Source organism: Amphiura filiformis, chromosome 12 (assembly GCF_039555335.1).
Source record: "Amphiura filiformis chromosome 12, Afil_fr2py, whole genome shotgun sequence".
Taxonomy (NCBI): domain Eukaryota; kingdom Metazoa; phylum Echinodermata; class Ophiuroidea; order Amphilepidida; family Amphiuridae; genus Amphiura; species Amphiura filiformis.
In genome coordinates, this window is record NC_092639.1 from 8265559 (window position 1) to 8285936 (window position 20378).

The 20378-nt window shown below is 35.0% G+C and overlaps 1 protein-coding gene across 3 annotated transcripts in view; it reads left to right on the top strand.

Annotated features, from left to right (window-relative positions):
* Positions 1-19286, top strand: part of LOC140165739 (beta-parvin-like) — a 64404-nt gene extending 45118 nt beyond the window's left edge. For 2 of the 3 annotated variants that reach the window (XM_072189055.1, XM_072189057.1), the window contains exons 10-14: positions 1523-1591; positions 6819-6920; positions 8460-8532; positions 12930-13030; positions 17423-19286. In XM_072189055.1, coding sequence (XP_072045156.1) covers positions 1523-1591; positions 6819-6920; positions 8460-8532; positions 12930-13024 — 339 coding nt within the window. In that variant the 3' untranslated portion in view covers positions 13025-13030; positions 17423-19286. The remainder of the gene's footprint in view (positions 1-1522; positions 1592-6818; positions 6921-8459; positions 8533-12929; positions 13031-17422) is intronic. The other variant, XM_072189056.1, reaches the window with a different exon arrangement.
* The last annotated feature ends 1092 nt before the right edge of the window (positions 19287-20378 follow it).

The following is a 20378-nucleotide window of genomic DNA, read 5'->3' on the forward strand; positions in this document are numbered from 1 at the left end:
ATCCTTTCCATGATGTCTTTGACTCCTTTTTTGCTTCTTACGTTACTGTTCCTGACTCTATCCTCTGACTCTATGATACCAACAAGCCCCATTAAATTCAAGCAACCAACCATAATTATGATTGATAATTTCACAATATAATTTACACTTGTAACTGAAAACATGTTACTACCATGTGGAAGGTAGCAATATATTTATGGGATATTAACTGCAGCTGTGCTGTGATTATGTTGATCAGGATTCTTTTTTTATTAGAAACCTTGAATCTGGAAGTGCAACATTTTTATTGCTAAAATTATTATTCAGTGATACAACAAGAGTGTGAAAAAATATAAATTGTGTATAAGTGAAAGGTTAAATCATTTTTTAAATGAAAAATATGGCAAAAACTAGGAAAACATCAGTATTGACAAAATTGAAGTCCCATTCAAACACATTTAGCTTATTTCTCTACTTAAGTAGAGACATTGCAGATTCATTTGAAATGTCTTATTTTGTCTTTAATACACAGTTTTGGCTTAAACACTAGCAGGCTATGTTAGCACATCTATTACACTAACAAAGGTGCCAAAATCTGAATTTTGATGATTTTAACAATCCTCTTGATGAACAAATCATTGAAAAGGCCTTTAAGGAGCACTACACAAACTGCTGATTTAAGCTTTCAACAGCAATCACCAAATACCAATTAGAGAATAAGGTCAATAAACCATAGTGTTTTTTTTTTTACTATCCTCTACTTAATGAATAAACGATAGGAAGTTTTGTTTTTACTATCCTCTACCGTCCAATATTTTGAGTTAAAATGTTAGACCTGCCTGTCATCTACTACTACAACTACTATTGACATTTAATACCGCGCCGAAAACCAAAACAATTTGCACTAAGGTGCATGAAGATGAAAACAAGAATAATACCGTAAATGTTCGCCTAATGGTGCACCTGGGCTCCTTTGCCTTGGAGTAAATTTCATGTACAAATAGAGAGCTCCCTCTTCTAAAAATCCCAACAAGAGTTATTTGCTGGTGGGATTTTTATGGGAGGGCACTTTTAGTTTGTGTCTAAAATTCCAGTTATGTCAAGGGAGCCCATAGCGCCATTAGGCGAGCGTTTACGGTATAAAACATCATAACATCAGATTAAGTCCAAATCAAGCAAATTGAATACAGTTACTAATTGAAAGCAATATTGAACAAATGTTGTTTAAGCAGTTTCTTGTAAATGTAAATTAAAGAGGCGGTTTTGTAAGCCAGTTAAAATATTTTTTTGGATAACTCAAACCAGTTTTATTTAAGAAAAAATAAGTTACCATCATGAAAACTCCCCTTAATCTAAAATGAACGAAACTACAAATTCAGTTGCACATACTGCATGGCGTATTATGCACTACACTTACAACACTATGCAAAGCTAGTGTGCACCTTGACAAGCGTGTTCCACAACAACATGGACACTGCAGTCTGATACATGACGTATAAGAACCAACTGATCTTGACTTATGTTCTTTTTACCCTCCATACAGTCCTTAATTGGCTTTGCTAATAAGCATCTCAACAAACTCAACCTTGAAGTAACAGACCTTGATAGACAGGTAATGTATACACAACTTTATAATCAATTCAACATTTTTGGAGTTACTTATCGTCGCTAAAGGGAGTCTCCGGCAAGCATAACATTATGCCTTATATGTTAGACAAATAATTATCAAGCACGAATCACATGGTTTTATTTAAAACAAACTCATACTGACCATAAAAACTAATAAAAACAGTCGGCTCTCAACACGCGATATTCAAAATTCCCGCGCAAGTGCAATGATGTAATAGTTATTTGTGCTCAATTGTCGTCAGCCTTCATTGTATATTGGGACGTCATTGCACTGGACAATTTCAGCGCCCGGGAATTTTGAATATCGCGTGTTGAGAGACGGGTGTTTTTAATCGTTTTTATGGTCACTGAATTTGTTTTAGATAGAACCATGTGAATCGTGCTTGATAATTATTTTTCTTACATATAAGGCATTATGTTGTGTTTGCCGGAGACTTCCTTTAAGTGACAAAACCTTGTATCTCCAAAAAGGGAAATGTTCAGGAGTTCACAAAAACATTGCTATGTTGGAATTTCAGCACCAATGACTGCCTTCCTTTGTCCAGAAACAGTGTTTTGTATGCCCTTTGCTATAGTCATTACTGTCAGCACCAATGACTGCCTTCCTTTGTCCAGAAACAGTGTTTTGTATGCCCTTTGCTATAGTCATTACTGTAATAACACAAAAATGGAGTTACATGGTTTTGATTTTTGGAGATAATTTTTGCACAATACTTATAATAACATTCCTTTCGCTACTGGCCGAAATGTGTAGGGATAAAACCTTGTAACTACAATCGGGAAAATAAGGTAACTATGAGTTTGTTATTGCACATAGACATAACAGGTTTTGCCAGTATAGAGCCTGGCCTATGGCTTACTAGCTACAAAATCTCAATTTCACTGAAAAGTGAGATACAAGGTTTTGTTACTTAGTTATGTTATGCACTTTCAATATTAGGTATGGACTATTATACAAATATTAAATGTTTACGAGTACAGTGGTAAGAATATTTTCATGACATATGGACTGTTAAATACTCATTGAATGAAACAGTTCATATTTCACCAGGCCGTTGCAACTCATATACTAGCGCAATACAACAAGGTGGCGATAGCGTCGGCCTTCCCTGTGTGTTACTCTGCGCTTAAATGGCGTCCGATGGCGTCGCCAACAGGCACCAAATTGATTCATGGGCGGCGCCATATTGGAAAAGTAAAGAAAAATGCTGCTGCCACCACGATAGTACTAAAAGCTACGTAAAAAAAAATATGCGTAGTGCTGTGGACGGTGGAGACTTACATGTATTAAAGAAAAATGCTGCTGCCATCTACGTCCACATGTTGCAAGCGTGACGATCGCTGACCTCACATCGACAAACGGAGTTGCAATTCCATCGCACTTCGTGCTCTATTCTTCTTCCATGATTTCACTGAATGAAAATATTCTTCCCATTGAACAAATAAAAACATTCAATATTTGTTTTTAAAAAGGAAGGTGACCTGATAATATTTGGAAAATTTAATTCTTTAAAACTCACTGTAGTATAAATATAGGTTTCAAAGGTACATCTTTACGTATAAAAGAAAATTGATACAATTCCCATGGCAAATTCATGCTATTCACCTTCAATACACTGAACTTGGTTTATGCCTGGCGGATTTACCAGTGGCCACAATCTAGGAGGTGGGCAAAATTTTACGAGAATAAAAATAATGTAACAAAATTTAAAAAAGGAAGAGGAAGTTGAATAAGTTAATATGCATCATCCTTTATCCCAGTTTTAAGCTACAATTTTATCCAGAATTAAAATGGTAAATTTTTGCGGACTTCGCGCCCATTTGTCCCGTAGTAAGGGTGGGATGGTGGTCACAGGCATAGATACTCATGTTTGCTCAAACACAGCTGTGCCATGTAGTGTAAACAGGCCCACAGAACTCCGTTCATTGGAAGTGAATTGTCAATGACAAAAACTTAAAATTTGAGTTCAATTTCCCGATGGTGTTCCTGTTAAAAGGAGTACCATGGCGCTCCCATGGAAATCAAGTGGAAAATGACAATTTCGTGGTAAATACAACAAAATTACACCTTTAAGTGCATCATCAAGCAAGAATCTGGTGAAATTCTACCATAATTGGGCAATGAAATGGATGGAAGTTTGAGTTACAATAGGTTTTGTCCATGCAATTTAGCGAACGTCACTGACATGACTGATGCAAGTTTCAAGCTTACTCACACAATATGACATGGAAGTGTTTGCATTTTTGTCAATTTTTCGTGGGAAAATTTGAGGGGGGGGGCATTTATTACAAACAATACGGTATACTAATTCGGATCCCCTGCTCTACAGCGGGCAGGTTATGTCTGTTTATGTGACAAACAGTACAGGTCAGTGAACTGTGTATGAACAAAATAATTCAGGCCTGGAAATCAGGTAATCAGGCCTGGAATTCACCTTTTTGTACCATCAATATGCAGCTCTCAATCATCATGCACAACGAGTCAGAATTGCTGGGTTAAATCAGTAATAAAAATATAAAAACAAATTTAAATAGGTAACTATCACACATTTTGCTTTTAAAAACACATTTTGCTTTTAAAGATAATTAAATAATCTATGAAAGAGATAATTACTTACAACTTCAAAAAAGGTGAGAAAAGATGTTTTTATTACGGCATTGTCTGCTTTATTTATACGAGAATCGCTTTATGTCAGCGCATCAGGGTTCAGCTCATTAATAAAAGAATGTATTCATAGTCGCCTTTTTGTCGGTTTTGCGATCGAGTAGCGCCTCCCATAATTTAGTACTCTCAGGGGTAAATTCCTTTTCTTTCACTTAATAATTATATAAATCAGCAGGACAACAAAATAGATTACACTATAATTGTATTAGAAGCAACTCCCACACCTGTAATCGGCCTGAGTCCTGGTGGTCATAACATACAAAACTTATCGTAAACACATGTTTGTATCTCGTTTGGATAGTATTTATTGTGGTACATTAGAGCACATCAGACATATCGAATTGCATTCTGAATACGAAGAATATCCTTCTGATATCAATAATTTTGATTTTTGAAATTAGCAATGTAATACACATTTTAAATGATTAAAATTGATATTTTTGATATTTAACAGTACTCGAAGTAAACTTTATAAATCTGATGATTTATACTTAAAGTGTGTGTAGGTGGGATGAAAAGCCGACGATCAATTGAAAATTTTGACCTTTTGTATTGAAGATATGGATTTTTTTTTCCCAAAACACCAAAAAAATGAGGTCTTTTGGGAAAAAAATCCATATCTTCAATATGAAAGGTCAAAATTTTCAATTGATCGTCGGCTTTTCCTCCCAGCTACATACTCTTTAAGAATATATCATTAGATTTATGAAATTTACTTCAAGGACTGTTATATATCAGAAATGTGAAAAATATCAAATTTTAATAATTTGTCTTAAAATTTGTATTATATCGTGAATTTCAAAAAATGAAAATTATTTGATATCAGAAAGACATTCTTCGTATTCAGAACGCAATTGATATGTCTGATGTGCTCTCATGTCCCACAAAAATACTGTCAAAACGCTCATTCCAGATCCCTTAAATAATCTATATTCACATCAGTCTTGTTAATGAGGAACAGAAAGAGTAAGCAAGTTGGTCAGCGTTCGAAATTTTGGTTGTCCGGTTGCCCGGGACAACTAAAAAAGTCGCCGGACAACCAAAAATACTGATTCGGTTGTCCGCCGGACAACCATAAATCTAGCCAAAAGTCACATTTGTAGGCCTACGGACAACCAAAAACTTAGACGGACAACCAGAAATTGTAATCTGGTTGTGGGACAACCATTTATTTTTCCTAAATTCGAACACTGAAGTTGGTTAAAAGCAAATCAATTGTTAAGGGCTATCAGAGGCCCTGATTTTGCGGAGAAGCTGCATTGCTTTGCATATTTACATATGGGGACCTTAACCTTTCACTTCAAGAGCCAAATGGGCAATGGTCACATCTACTGAGCCCAAAAGTATGCCACATATGTGCTATGGGGCTCTTGTAGTTTTAGAGCTAGCCTTGTCACTATGATGTGTTTTGATGGAGAAGAAAAACTTAGGATAGCAATATACCATTAATGATAATGCGGGTATTTGAAAGTGAAAGTATATAGGCAAAATTGTTAATGGTATACTTTGTAATGGGGTGTTTTAGATCAAAATATCCTGGAAATAAAACAAAAGAGTATTATTTTGAGGGTTGAGAGCCAGCAAGCTGTAACTCAAAATGACCTGCTCCTACAAAATAAGCATAAATTCACCAGGGCACTATAGAAGATATACATGTAGTCCATATGACAAAATTCAATAGAAAACAAAAGAAATTATGGAGAAAATGTTGATTTTTGAAGACCAAAGCAAGGAGTCATCCTAACATGATTTTAAAGGGTATAAAATGAAGATTTCAAACCTGGAAATCTCAGAAAGTTATTTTGTCAACTTAATGCTCATTTCAGTCTTTGCCGTCTAGATTTTAAAGGCGAGTGGTCAATCACTCGCTAGCATAAAGCTAGGTGAGTGGTCGAATCACTCTCTACATTATATGTAGTGGTCGAATAACTCGCTATAGTTTTGAACCCAGGGTCTGAAAGATCATTCATTCTATTAAAAAAAATATGAAACAGTATCCAGGGATCAAGAGGTAATTTATTACAATAAATCGAATATATTAAAAGTGCTGAAACTTATTGGATTCAATTTTGGGTGATTCGCAAACTAGAAATTGGGCATGTCATTTTGTAAGAGTAGGTCATTGTGAGTTAAGGCTTTCTTGTTCTCCATATCGACAAATTTCAACCATTTTATCAGCAATATGTGACCGTACAGCACGAACGAGCCGTAAATGTCCTCAATTGTATTCCGAGTTACAGTGTAAAATGGGCATGAAGGTCATATTCATAGGTATTTCATTTTGGTGCTACGTGTACCTCATTTAATGAGATACACGTAGCACCAAATTGAAATACCTATGAATATGACCTTCATGCCCATTTTACACTGTAACTCGAATACAATTGAGGACATTTACGCTCATTCGTGTTGTAATGGTCACATATGCAGTGTCTGTTTGGGAAAGAAAATGGAAGGATGGTGTCCTTAAATTTTTAATTAGTGGTAGTTTTATATCAATTTTCTTACTCTAACATTTTTAATATGTTTTGATCCACTTTGACAGTTTCATGATGGTGTCTACTTCATTCTGTTAATGGGATTGTTGGAAGGATACTATGTACCATTGTACTGTTACCATGTAACACCAGAAACCTTTGAAGAAAAGGTATGTATGTATTCAAGAATTGTGTCCCTTTGCTGCAACCTGGCCAGAAAATAGATATTAACCTAACATGTCCCCCAATATCTGCAAAATATATTCATCTACTGACTTCAATAGCTTCCAGAGAAATATGGCAGTGTTTTACTCTGATTGATGCGAGCGCCCTGTTAAGGCCAAAAAAAAAATTTGTTTGTTTGTCCTCCACAGCTTTGAAAGAGGAGGTGCAGGTGGACGGATTTTTTTTCCGGATTTTTGCGTATTCCTGGACCTAGCTAGAGCTAAAAGCTACAATCATTCATGGTGACTTAAAATAACCAACATTTTGTTTTTTAATATGCAAAGTTATAGTTTGTGTTCATGTCATATGTAGTCTTTTAATGATTTCAAAATGGATATAAATCCAATGTATTTTGAAGTCATTAATAATAATAGATTATGACATGAACACAAATTATAACTTTGCATATTGAAGACACAAAATGTTTTTAGAGGGCTTTTTATTTTCAACCTTGAAAGATCCTAGCATTTAGCTCTAGCTAGGTCCAGAGATACTCCAAATCTGAAAAGAAATTGAATTTTTTATATATTTAAAAAAAAAATTAAATAAAGGTCAGGCCTTAAACGGAGGAGCCGATGGAGGACAAACAAACATCTTTTTTTTTTTCTGCCTACTGATCAATATACATAGAGCTTTGTGTTCCCTCAAGAGCGCTGACCAATGCTTTGATGCGTATCTGCCAATCAGATTATTAGTTTGTTGTTATGATTGTCAGATGATTGAATCAGCCAATCAGAAGCTCACTTCCATGTTTACGCTATGCACGCTCTCAAAATGTGAACAAGTGCTGTCTTTACATGTCCAGAAACATCTGGAAAATATATTCATCTACTGACTACATGTCCACAAATATCTGGAATATATTTTATTCATCCATTAACTAAATGTGCCCAAATATCTAGATTATATATTCATCCACTAACTAAATGTCCCCAAATATCTGGAATATATATATTCATCCACTGATGTCCCCAAATGTCTGGAATATATATTCATCCACTGACTAAATTGTCCCCAAATATCTGGAATATATATATTCATCCACTGATGTCCCCAAATGTCTGGAATATATATTCATCCACTGACTAAATTGTCCCCAAATGTCTGGAATATATATTCATCCACTGATGTCCCCAAATGTCTGGAATATATATTCATCCACTGATGTCCCCAAATGTATGGAAGATATATTCATCCACTGACTAAATTGTCCCCAAATATCTGGAATATATCTTTTACTGGAACTTACTTTTACAACTTGCTATGTTGTATCTGATACCATCAGACTTCATCAGGCAACTGACCCGCTGGGCTGGTCATGTGACACTTGAAGACGACTAGGGATCGTCTAGATGGCTCGGTTCCATGTGCGAGATAAGTTATGTCTCAGTCCCCCTTTCTTGTTAAGTGATTGGTGCCCCATCTTGGTGTTGATTTCCTTAAGATAACTAATTGTGTTATATTGTTTAACTCATTCAATGCAGGTACATAATTGCAATTTTGCTTTGGAATTAATGGATGATGCTGGTCTGCCAAAGGCTAAGGCTAGGGCAGAAGGTAAGTGTTCAAAACAAACATTGACAAACACCCAAAGATATTAGACTAGGTACAGCCCCATGTGTAACACCGGGAAATTAAGCACATTGGATATATTAAAAGTAAGAGATAAAGAAATGTTTAATTTGGGAATATACTCAGTCATCCAGGTGGATAAACATAATAAAATGAATCATAAATCTGTTCATCTGGACTTTTGATAGCGACAGTATCACGTCTCATCCAAGACGCATCATCAGGCTGACTGATCAGGTGTGTTACAGGTCAATAACACCTGATCAGTCAGCGTGATGAAAGTGAAAAACTAACCATAGGGCACTCTGTTATACACTGCATTCAGACAAGATCTGAGCAATTTTTAAGTTTGACTCTGTATGACCTTTTAAGAAAAGAGTTAAAACTCTTTTCTGAGCAAGGTGCATTTTTGCCACCAAAGCTCAATAAGCTGATTCTGGACCTTTATCACAAAAAAAAAATCATGGGATTTTTCATGCTTCTTGAATAAAATAAGATGCACAATAATGCCACTTGCACATTCTTCTAAATAGACAGTCTATTAGGCTGAAAAAAAAAAAAGCCCACACGCGCGTTCGTTTTTCTTAGTGCGACCATGTCAGCTGAAACTGCAAATTCATTTTTTATTTTTTCAAAAAGTTTTTTTTATAGTTTTTTGCCGAATCATGAAATTTTGAGACAAATTTGGAAGAAAAGTGACTTAATTCGATACGCTCATTGTTTATAGGGTATAAAACAATTGATGTTTGTACTTCAATTGTGTAAATCAACCACAATTTAATACTGTGTACTTTTGAACACTCGAAAATGACATCTTAGTTCAATAAAAAAAATCTTTAAAAAAAACCTCATTCCGCTTTCGTTTTTGAAACTGCCATGGGCTTTGAGACAAAGCGTTATTTTTTTTAGCCTTATTCAATGTCTATAAATTTAACCCCACACCAAGAATTGGCTAAGGAGGCTAAAGAAATGCTTGGCGTGTGGGGTGTGCATCCTACCTTGTAAACACGATATCTCTCGATCTGTGGGAGTCTTCGCAGCATAAATGTATCTCAAGTAGGTGATTTGAGTTCGGAGGTGGGTCAAGGGTCAAATAGGGTTAAATTGCTATAAACTTTGTCAATGCTATGGCCAGAGACCACTTTTTATTTCCATCACAATCCTCCATGTGATATTAATGTTCAGTTCATTTTCCTCTTTAACTACCGTAATGGGCAGGGCATCTAGTGGCATGCAAACTGCTTTGTTTAATTTTTTCATGGGTCAATGGTCGCATAGGACTTCACAGCATGGCTGTGTGTATGGTCTGTGAGTGTGACCACAGCAGGTTGTTGTTGAAATAGATTAAGAGAAGGTAGACTATACGATGGAGAAGTTACGTAATTAATCGGATTAATTACCATAGCAATAGGTGAAAACAATTTTGAACATATCGCGCTGCACGACAATCAGGTTACACATCACATGTGTATGTCTGCAATCATTGATTGAATACAATAGTGGTCTTTTTAAAGATACTAATCTTACAGGTGCAAGTGATCAGCATGATATGGTTCAATGCAGAGGTACCGCGTGAACGTATCAGTGTAGCGCCTATTACTATGTTTTCACCTATTACTATGGTAGTTAATCCGATTATTACGTAACTTCACCAGCGTATATCTGCTCATGTTTGAATTGTTTCGCCACTTGATCAACTAGCATTTGCTCTTGGAAACTAAGATCCTCAGGACTTGAATGTATGGAGCATTGGAAAAAGGTTAAAGAGCATTGAACCTTGACCCTTGTCTGAAATAGGTAACAGAATTAAGCTTTACTGATCTCTTCTTAACTTCATAGTGCGGAGTCAGTGAGCCCATCAATTGATAATAACACCTGTACAAGGTTGCAAAAAAAAAAAAAAAAGGTTTGTCTCAAAGCTCACTTAAAAATTTAAAAACAAATGCGAAATGCGATTTTTTTTTTTTTTTTTTTTATTCCCGACTTTTTTTCATGGTATTTTGAGAAAAAAGTCTGATTTTCGCCGATTTTTTCTGGAAAATTTCCGCATTTGTTTTTTTTTTTTTTTTGGGATTTTACAAACGCGCGCGCAAGCTTTGAGACGAACTTTTTTTTTTTGGCCTTACTCCAAACAAATGGGCAATGTGAACCAAATCCAGTTCTTTAGATAGTCCCATAACATGTTCTTAATGTTCTCAAAACAAGAAGTGGCTCTTAGTGCGGAAGAGATGATTAAAGGTCACACTAAAAACCAAAAGTATTCCCCTCTACGTAAGGATTCAGAAAAAGTTGACTGGTAGAGCCAGGGAGGTGGACATGTCCTGCTTCAGTTAACCAATAATGTGAAAGAATTGAGACACACATGGCAGTTAACAACATTATCAACATATCATTCTGTCTATATATTGATATTCATTTTTAACAATATCATTGCCATTCCTGTGTTTTTTCTATGTAACTGTTTTTTCATCTCCATTTTTTGTCATTGTGTGTAGAAAAAAAGTAGTTTGATCAAAGGTAATCAAAGCCAAAAGGAAAAAAATTGTGACATAATTATAAAGTTGTGGGAGGGAAGAAACCTTTAGTTGGAGTAATGTGCAGGTACTTTCAAATGATGAACAAAACCTTTGATCAAACTAAAAGTGAGGTTCAAGAATGGGCCATTCATTCATTTTATTGTTTGATCATTGTAAATGGATGTGTGTGTTTTCGCTGTAGAAGTGATGATGCAACAGGATTAACTACCATAGCAATAGGTTTAAACAATTTTTGAATATATCGCCCTAGTAGTAGGTTGCACTCATCACCTGTCTATGTCTGCAATAATAAACTGAGCTCAAAAAGAAACTTATAATTTTTTACAACTTGTGAATCACAAGGTCATATCTTAAAATACTGTCGATCAAAATGAACCAAAATTACACACAGGATTACTCTACTCAAAACACATGTCAGTAACCAAGCAGTTGTCCAACTGACACAACAGCAAAATGCACTGTCATGTGACAGCTTCCTGGACTTCCTTCACTTTCACAGCCCAACATTTGGCACCCAGGACAAAAAATCTGTGAGAATGCATACAAGATCCTTGCACAGATGATAAAATGGTGTTGCTTTCTGCTTTTCATACACTTTTTTCATGAAACAGGACTGGGCTGTGAATGTGGTATAAGGAAGCTGTCCCATGTCAGTGCATTTTGCTGTTGTGTCAGTTGGATAACTTGGTTACTGACATGTGTTAAGAGTAGAGTATTGAAGTAAATATGTGTGTAATTTTGGTTCAATTTGATGGACAGGATTTCAAGATATGACCTTGTGAAAAATTATAAGTTTCTTTTTGAGCTCAGTTTAGATTGAATACAATACTGCTCTTTCCAAAGATACTAATCTTACAGGTGCAAGTGATCAGCATGATATAAATATTCTATAGAAGTACGATACATGTGTTTATCCTTGTTCTTTGACATCTTTGGTTCAATGCAGAGGTACCACATGAACGAACTAGTGCAGTGCGATATATTCAAAAAGTGTTTAAACCTATTGCTATGGTAGTTAATCCTGTTACATCATCACTTCTACGGCAAATTATAGCTGAATGAGTTGAGGAAATATGCAAACACATAAGAAATCAGTGTGTAACAGTGACACACGTATAAAGTGTGTGTGTACTTCCTGAAGTGTGTCAATAGTCCTTTTCAAACCCCATTCGGAATTCATCGTAAAAATTGCTCGGAAATGAGATCACATGGACTTTGAGCAACCAATCACGTATGAGCATTTTCAATGTCACAGTCACCTCAAAATATGTAAACAAACCACTTTAATTCAAAGGGCAGAAATGTGTGAACAATATTTATTGAAGATATATTCACATCTTGAGAAAGGTGGTTATGAATATGATGCCTGTTACCACATTCAAACTTTGCACTGTACATGATGCTGAAGAGGTACTCTTTTCTGCCTGCGAGTTTGGGGAAATTATTTCATACTCCAGGTGTAATTGGAATGAATCATTAAAAGTTGGTTTGAAAAGGTCTATAGATCAGCTCAACAGTTCAAACTCTTAAAACTTCTGCTCATCCCAGTACAGAAACATACAATTTACTTCATAAACATTTTCAGATGATTATTTTTCATTCCTAAACAGATTTTAATTTCACCTTGACTGCACATCCAAGATAGTCACTGCTTGGCAGCCATCTTGGATGAGCAGGGAAGGGAATATTGGCATTTATGAGTTGTGAGCAGGAAGTGTTAACAGTCTGCAGTAAAGCCAATAAAACACACATTGACAGGTGTATAATATTGCTGGTCGTTACATATGTGTTTGTGTGTGGGGTTTCCCTGTTTGTATACTTTCCATTCTTACCTTTTTATTTCAGACATTGCTCAGCAACATTTGAAATCCACGCTATGCTGTTGCTATACAACATCTTTCTTAAACACAAACAGGCAGACAACAAAATCTGAGTGCTAGCTTCAGGTTTCTCTTTTGCATATCTATTTTTTATTTGCTAACTGAATTTCTGAATGCTTATGTCTTAAAACAACCATCTTTACTTTAATTTCAAAAGCAAGTAGTGATTTGGTGAATGTTTTATCCTATTATACGCAATACATACGTTTATTATTGAGGGCATTGCATTGTGAATTCATAGCCAATGTTTTACTTATTTATTTTGATAACTACTTCATATTGGCATGCTCATTTCAAAAAGAGAAAATGAGTTTTGTTTTAATTGATACAATGGAATCAGAAACAGATTACAATGTCTAGCAGAATAATCAGCCTACAACTAAGGGTACTGCTGTTCCAAAACAAAATCTTTTCAGTCAATGCAGGACAATATTTTTGTAGCAACATATTTGATGTGATAGTATTGATCTCTAGTATCACAAAACATGAAACTTTTTTTCTCATGGAATGAACTGTCATTGTCAGACTAAATAATGAAGTGAAACAAAATAAATGTAGCTTTTTTTGTTTTTGTAACCTTTTCAAAGATAAGAAATCACTTCAAGTGCAATACAAAATATGGGTGGATAAAACCATGAAGTAAAGATGGAACTTTGCCTTGCGCTGCTTTCCTTTATAATTTGCTACATAAAGAAATTTTTGTTTGTTTGTGATGTGCATTCATTTGCATGACAATATTCATATTACCAGCCTATCACACATTTAATTTTTCATTTATTCTTTGCATGTGCATTAACCTAACTTCAACACTTTTAATGTGTGCTGCATCTGTTGTTGCCTAGAGTTGCTTTTTATTTTTACTTGTAATAGTTCATTTTGAAAGCAGATTGGATTTATTTGTATGAAAGTGTCAAATGGCCTCATTTCCATTTTGTGGTTTTAACAAAAATAAACAACTGAATAGATTCATCAGGTTTGTAGATGTCTGAATAAATTTCTTTCGCACAAAACCAGAATTTTACTCACGATTGACGGTTTTCGTCTATCAATTCATGGACATCTTCACAATGATAATGTTTGATCTTCACCTCGTGCGGTTTTGATACAAACTCTAGACACATCAGAGAATCAGGAGAAGAGGAAATTTACAATTTCTGAAGATGTCTATCGACCATGATAGACAAAACCGTCAATCGTGAGTAAAATTCTGGTTTTGTACAAAGGAAATTTATTCAGTCGAAAATAAACTGTTTTATAACATAGTATTGTCTTGTTGTCCATTATGAAAACTGTCTGCTTTAGAACAATGTGATTTGAATTACTTGTGATGATGTGCCTTTCTTTATCTGCAATTCTTAATATGTCTGACTGTTATTAGTTTTTAGGTCATCCGGAGGAAAACACCTTATGGCAACACGAGTCGTGTTTCCGTCCGTCAGTCAGTCGGTGTGACAATGTGTCCATCAACAATTTGGTCTCATATGAACAGTTCAAATCTATTGCAACCATTATTATGTTTTGATGAATCCAAGTGTGTGAAAATATTGGATCCAAAACATAATTATTTTTATTTAATCATCTTTATTAACCAAAAGAAGAAACACATATAACCCCAAGATCAACTGAGATCCATACCGATCTCAGGCAAGGGTAAACACAATTACAAAGAGCAAATACATATATATATATATATATTATTATTAGTGAAATTACCACATCGTAATACAAATTTGTTTCAGATGGATGGTTTCACCCATCCACACTCGCCAGTTGCAATGTGTAAAATGACAAAGAATATGTCTTGAGTTTTGATGCTGCGTGCAAGAGGAATTAACGCAACTGCCAGTATCTTAAAGTTGCGCAACACAATGTCGCGTCTTAAGTGCGTATCCATGTCTGGGCCTACTTATTGCTAAACATGCTAAAAGAGCGACTTATTTATAGTTACACAGTAAATGTTTTTTTCTATGCCTGCAGCCACTTGCTAGTTCGTTTCTGTGGTTCAAGGTTGACATTTGTGGTTTAGTTATAATAAAGTATTTCTCAGTAATGCATATATATATATAAACAATGAGGAAATACATCATGGCGGGAAGTAAAAGTTATATGACTTCTTGGACATTCGACTTTGGCTCATGTCTCGAGTTGAAGATTGAATACGATGACATGAGAACAGACTTGGTAATTTGGTCTTTCAATACCTTGAATTTTTTGGGGGTGTTAAGTTGTTTTGACAAACGAGTCAGCTCATTTTTGTTGTCGGTGTCGATCAAGCCTCTAGAGCCGACTTTGATGGCAATTAACAAGCAATCATACCTGGCATCGGTTATGTCGGACACCAGGGAAGCGTACCGATCATGCTTGATAGAATTGGCTTTTTTTATGTTCAGCTCAAACGGCACCGACAGAATGCTCACTTTTCTGTTGGCCAAAATAAAACAATGTCAGGTTTTTGGTCTGTGGCAATTATTTGGGGCGGTATTGTACCACCACCGATGGTTTTCATTGTCGGCATAGACTTGTAGATCGCCACACTTAAACGACTCTGCTTCTTTGAATGTGGATAGAAATATACGAACAACATTATTGTGTCTCGACTACATCTCGTCCAATGTTTTAAAACTCATGCTCGAGCAATAAATATGGGCTCAATCGATCCAATTTTATATCAAACATGGGTCATAGCTGCACTATGGGAACCCTCGCCTATTGGTGGTGTTCAAGATCATATACTGAGGTCAAAGGTCACCTATCTATTTTTTTTTTATGGATTTGATTTTAGTGGAAGTTGAAGAGTCACACGCTTATATGAAAGCCTTGAGAGGACTTCATCTTTATATTTGATTCATGTTCAATGTTTTATAGCAACAAAGTTGATTTCCCTCATTAATCTTATTATTACGATCAAGATTATTGAAAGAATTTCAAATCTCCATGTATATATATATATGTTTTAGCTTGTTAGATGTGTGTAACAGGTAAACATTTCAATGCATTCAAGCTGATTTTGCAACTAGCAATTCTAAAACAGTGTGAAGAATGATAATAGTAGACAATGCACTTAGTTGATTTGCTACACAGTACACATTTTAACATCTAATTTATCTACAAATGACAACATAAACTATTTTTTATGATACTGCATTATATCCCTATATTGCTATATCATAGTCACAGGTCTTCGTTTAATTTATAATTCATTAAAAGGAGGGTGGTCAAATTTGATCAATTATCAATATGCTGCTTCAATCTAACTGCAGAGTTCCATGCTGTTTTCAGTCCTTTTAACACTGTGAATAGAAAAGGGATATTTTGCTTCTGTAAAATTCAGATGAAATATTTTCCAGCTCAAATATTTCCCAACATCTCCATTTTGATAGTAAAAACAGTGAGGACAAGGTTACCATTTGGACCATGCCCCTTAAACTGATGCTAACACCGTTGAATAAGTTCATCAGGTTGAATAAGTTAATCAGGTTTGTTGATTAAATAAACAAACAAAATGAAAAGACATAACAGGATACTAACATTGTATATTTTTATAACATTTGTACCCCAGACTGAGTGTTTAAGTTGTCAATACCCTATAACATGCGCTTTGCAGTTCAGAATTCTTACCAATTCTAATATACATTGTAGTGATAATCAAAGAATTATCCATCCAGTGCTGCATTTTGCAATATCAGTTATTATAACTTTGCACAAAACAATGCATCACATGCCTGGATTTAATAATCAGGGTGATTGAAAGCAGTGCTACATCTGTGTGTTAAGGACCCACCATGCTGTTTTCTAATGATTTGAGCATCACATATTTGTCTATTTTAGCTTTGGAAGAATAACAGATCTGAGTACAACTTTGTTGCTAGAATTTTACCAGGCTTGACAAACATTACTCAAACAACTTGAAAAGTATTTTATTTGTATGGATTTCCTCAACTATGCACCTGTTTGATTGGTGGTGTTTTGATCAATGTACTGAGTGATCCCAATAAGACTTGATCCTCTTGTTGATTTCATCTGATTTTGATCACCCTGGTAACTCACTTATAAATATTTTATTATTATGGAGGTATAAGACTTTTTATTTCTTATGAAAATAATGCACAACTATTTGATTATATTCCTACAAGTTCATATTGCATGCCATGAACAATAGAAATTTATGTATATATAAAGTAGCACCTTCAATGGGTTTACTCCCCACAGGATTACAATCATGTAAACACCAGTTTTATAAAAACAACTTGCACAATTTTTGTTGGCCAAAATTTGGCATTGTGATGTAGATTTTAGATTGGGAATTGAAATCATATGATGTTACCAGCCTGTATTCATATTTCATTCTTAAAATGGCCGCCCAGACCAAGGTGAAATATTTGCACTATTTTCGCAGACATCTATTGTATTATTCATTTACTTTTCTTTTTTCTTCTTCTTTTTTTATTATTCCTACAGATGTGGTGAACCTTGACCTGAAATCGACTCTCAGAGTTTTATACAACATCTTCACCAAGTACAAGCACATAACATAGATAAGGTTGAAAGAGGAAAACACCCAACCAACCACCTGCTTGCCCTGTCTTCTCCATGTCCAACTGACTCACTCACCTTTCTATGTACCATTTTGAAATGCCTAATAATAATGTACAGTGTACAGACAGAAAATAGGTTATGTATAATATAAACATGCATGTTCTTAGCAACTCATCCTGTCAGAAACATTTATATATTTTCTAAACTAAAAATAATGGTGTTAAGAGTGTATAGTATGTCTGACTCTTGACCATGTTTTGTAACAAATCTTAACTTTTTTATGTGCAAGTAACAGTACTGTAAATATATCAAAAACATGGAAAATCTCCTAGCTGCATTAGTAGTGAAATGGTGCTCATGATCCTGTAAATGGATTCATGCGTTGAAACAAATTGGGGTGGGGCTGCCTGTATTTCATGATCTTTTGCTAAACGATTTATCTGGTGTATCTTAGGGAAGCCTTGTGCTGCTTGTGTGTTCATGTTTGTGCATAGAGCACTATATATCACTGGGCTTTTTATTGTTGATCTATACTAAGGAACCAAGGCAAGCAAAAATCATGCACATGCAACCAGTAAAATGATGACTTTATCTTCCACACTTCAATGTTGATACAATATGGAATAAAAAATCACAACATAGACTTTCTCTTTGTAGGTTTATAGTTTGTAACCTAAGATTTAGAAAGCTCCAACTGCCATCTTTGTGTTTATGAGAATTATGTCTTATGATCCACAGGTTAGAAGCTTTGAGAATGAATTATTTCAAATAATTCACTAGTTACTCCTTGGTGTTTTTGTATGAATTTGAATAACAACATTTTGCTAACACCAAATTGTCAGTTGGAGCCATTTAATTCTCAGGTGACAATTTAATGTCTTTCAGATTTCATAAACAATTGTTTTACTCTAAGAGGATGTATTATTTCCTGCACTGCAAATAGATGTAATCGGGGCACTGACAAACTTTATCTGTCACACCATATCCAGACATTTTGTAAATAGTAATTGATGTCCATAAGGCTAATGGAACTCCATTGTTAGTTTACTATTGACCGCCCGCATCACCTTTTCGATTTGACCAAAACTTTCATTATTTTTATAAAAAAGTCAATTATCTGAAAATTGAGATAGAAATAATCAAAATTGAAACTCTCAAAATGTCTGACATCCCCTGCTGATCATAATCAGCAGTTTTCTAAGTTGTAGGGGTAGAGAATGTGGTAAATAATGGAAATTTACGGATAACCTCATGTTTCTAGTGATTACAAAAATTGCAAATTTCTTTTCATTTTAATAAAAACAAATTCAAATCTTTTCTCAATTTGTTGCAAAATGTCTGTAATGATGATCAAAGCATTAATACCTGTTTTGAAATGGTCTTTCATCAACAATATATACTTTGGTACTGGTGGGGTACCTAAATTTAGAGAAAGCTGTTCATAAAATCATTGATTTTGTTGACATAATGAAAAGAGACCAAATAATGAATAATGAAATAGCGACCTCGTCCTTTTTTTCAAACATCCAATCAGAAACTAATAATCGAGTTCCATTGGCCTAACACAAACAACTCCTTTTCCACTCTTGTGCATAAAGTAGAGTGTTGATGTGAGCATTAGTTTGTGTATTCCTGTAGCAGGCAAGTTAGCTCAATGGGCTATTCCATTAAAATCCACACTCCCCCTGTGGAAGATTTTGTAAACATCTGCCACAGAGGGAGTATGGATTTCAAATGGAATGAACATTAGTAGCTCCATTTGTAATTCCCCTCCCTCAGTGGAAGATTCAGGTTGAATTCAAATGGAGCTACTATGTGTTCATTCCATTTGAATTCATACTCCCCTGTGGGAGATATTTCCAAATCTTCCACAGGGGAGTGTGGATTTTCAATGGAATAGCCCAATCTATAAGGTGTTTGACTATGGTGTGCGATGTAGCGGGGTTGAACCCTGGAGGTGGTTTGCTTTTGTGGAAAAATTGATTTAGCTTGAAATTCCCTTGGACAAGAAACTTACTGTAATTGTCTCACTGTAACCATTGTGAAACTCGGGGAGTTGAACCTGGCTGTGAAGGTCAGTTGTAGAATGTCTAGGGTGTGTGCTCCTATATGCTGCAAAGTCCCTGAGTTGTTGTTTAATGGTTTATGGAATGATATGGGGCCGTAGTGGTCAGCGGCAACTTGTAAAGTGTGCTGAGGCTTGTGGATCAACATGGAGGAGTTGTGCCTGTGTGTAGCACACTACTCCCTATTCCAGAAAAATAGAGCACTTTTTTGGATTAAAATAATATCTTGTTTTGCTAAATGAAACATAGCTAAATCCTAATCCTTTAGTTAGTTCTAACTGGCAAAGAAAGTCAAATTTTAATAATTGTCAATTTTTGGAAATAAGGGGCAAAACATGTGTTTTAGGGCATTTTTCATATGTTATGACAATCAAGCCCAAAGACTTGTACAGAGACTAATTTCAACACATTTTCTAATCTTTTTCATAACAACTTGTCAAAAATAACATAAAATATAATGAGCTAACTCTTATCCTATACTCAAGATTTTAAATGCTTAAGACTTAGTATTGGACTTTTGTAACTACAATTGTAAAAACATGCAAAAATGCATGTTTTTGGCACATTTTTCCTCAAATTGCAAAAAATATTAAAATCAACTTTTATTGCCAGTTAGAACTAATTAAAGGATTGAGATTTAGGAAAGGATGTTTATTTGGGTTTTTTTATTCCCATGATTTACTGCAGCCAATGGACATCACTGTTGTGAAGGTATTCCTTCTTGATTAAAAAAAAAGGTCTGAGTCACTGTAATATGTGGCCATTTGATCATGCCCTATCAAAGATAACTGGCAATTCTCAGATCATTTTAA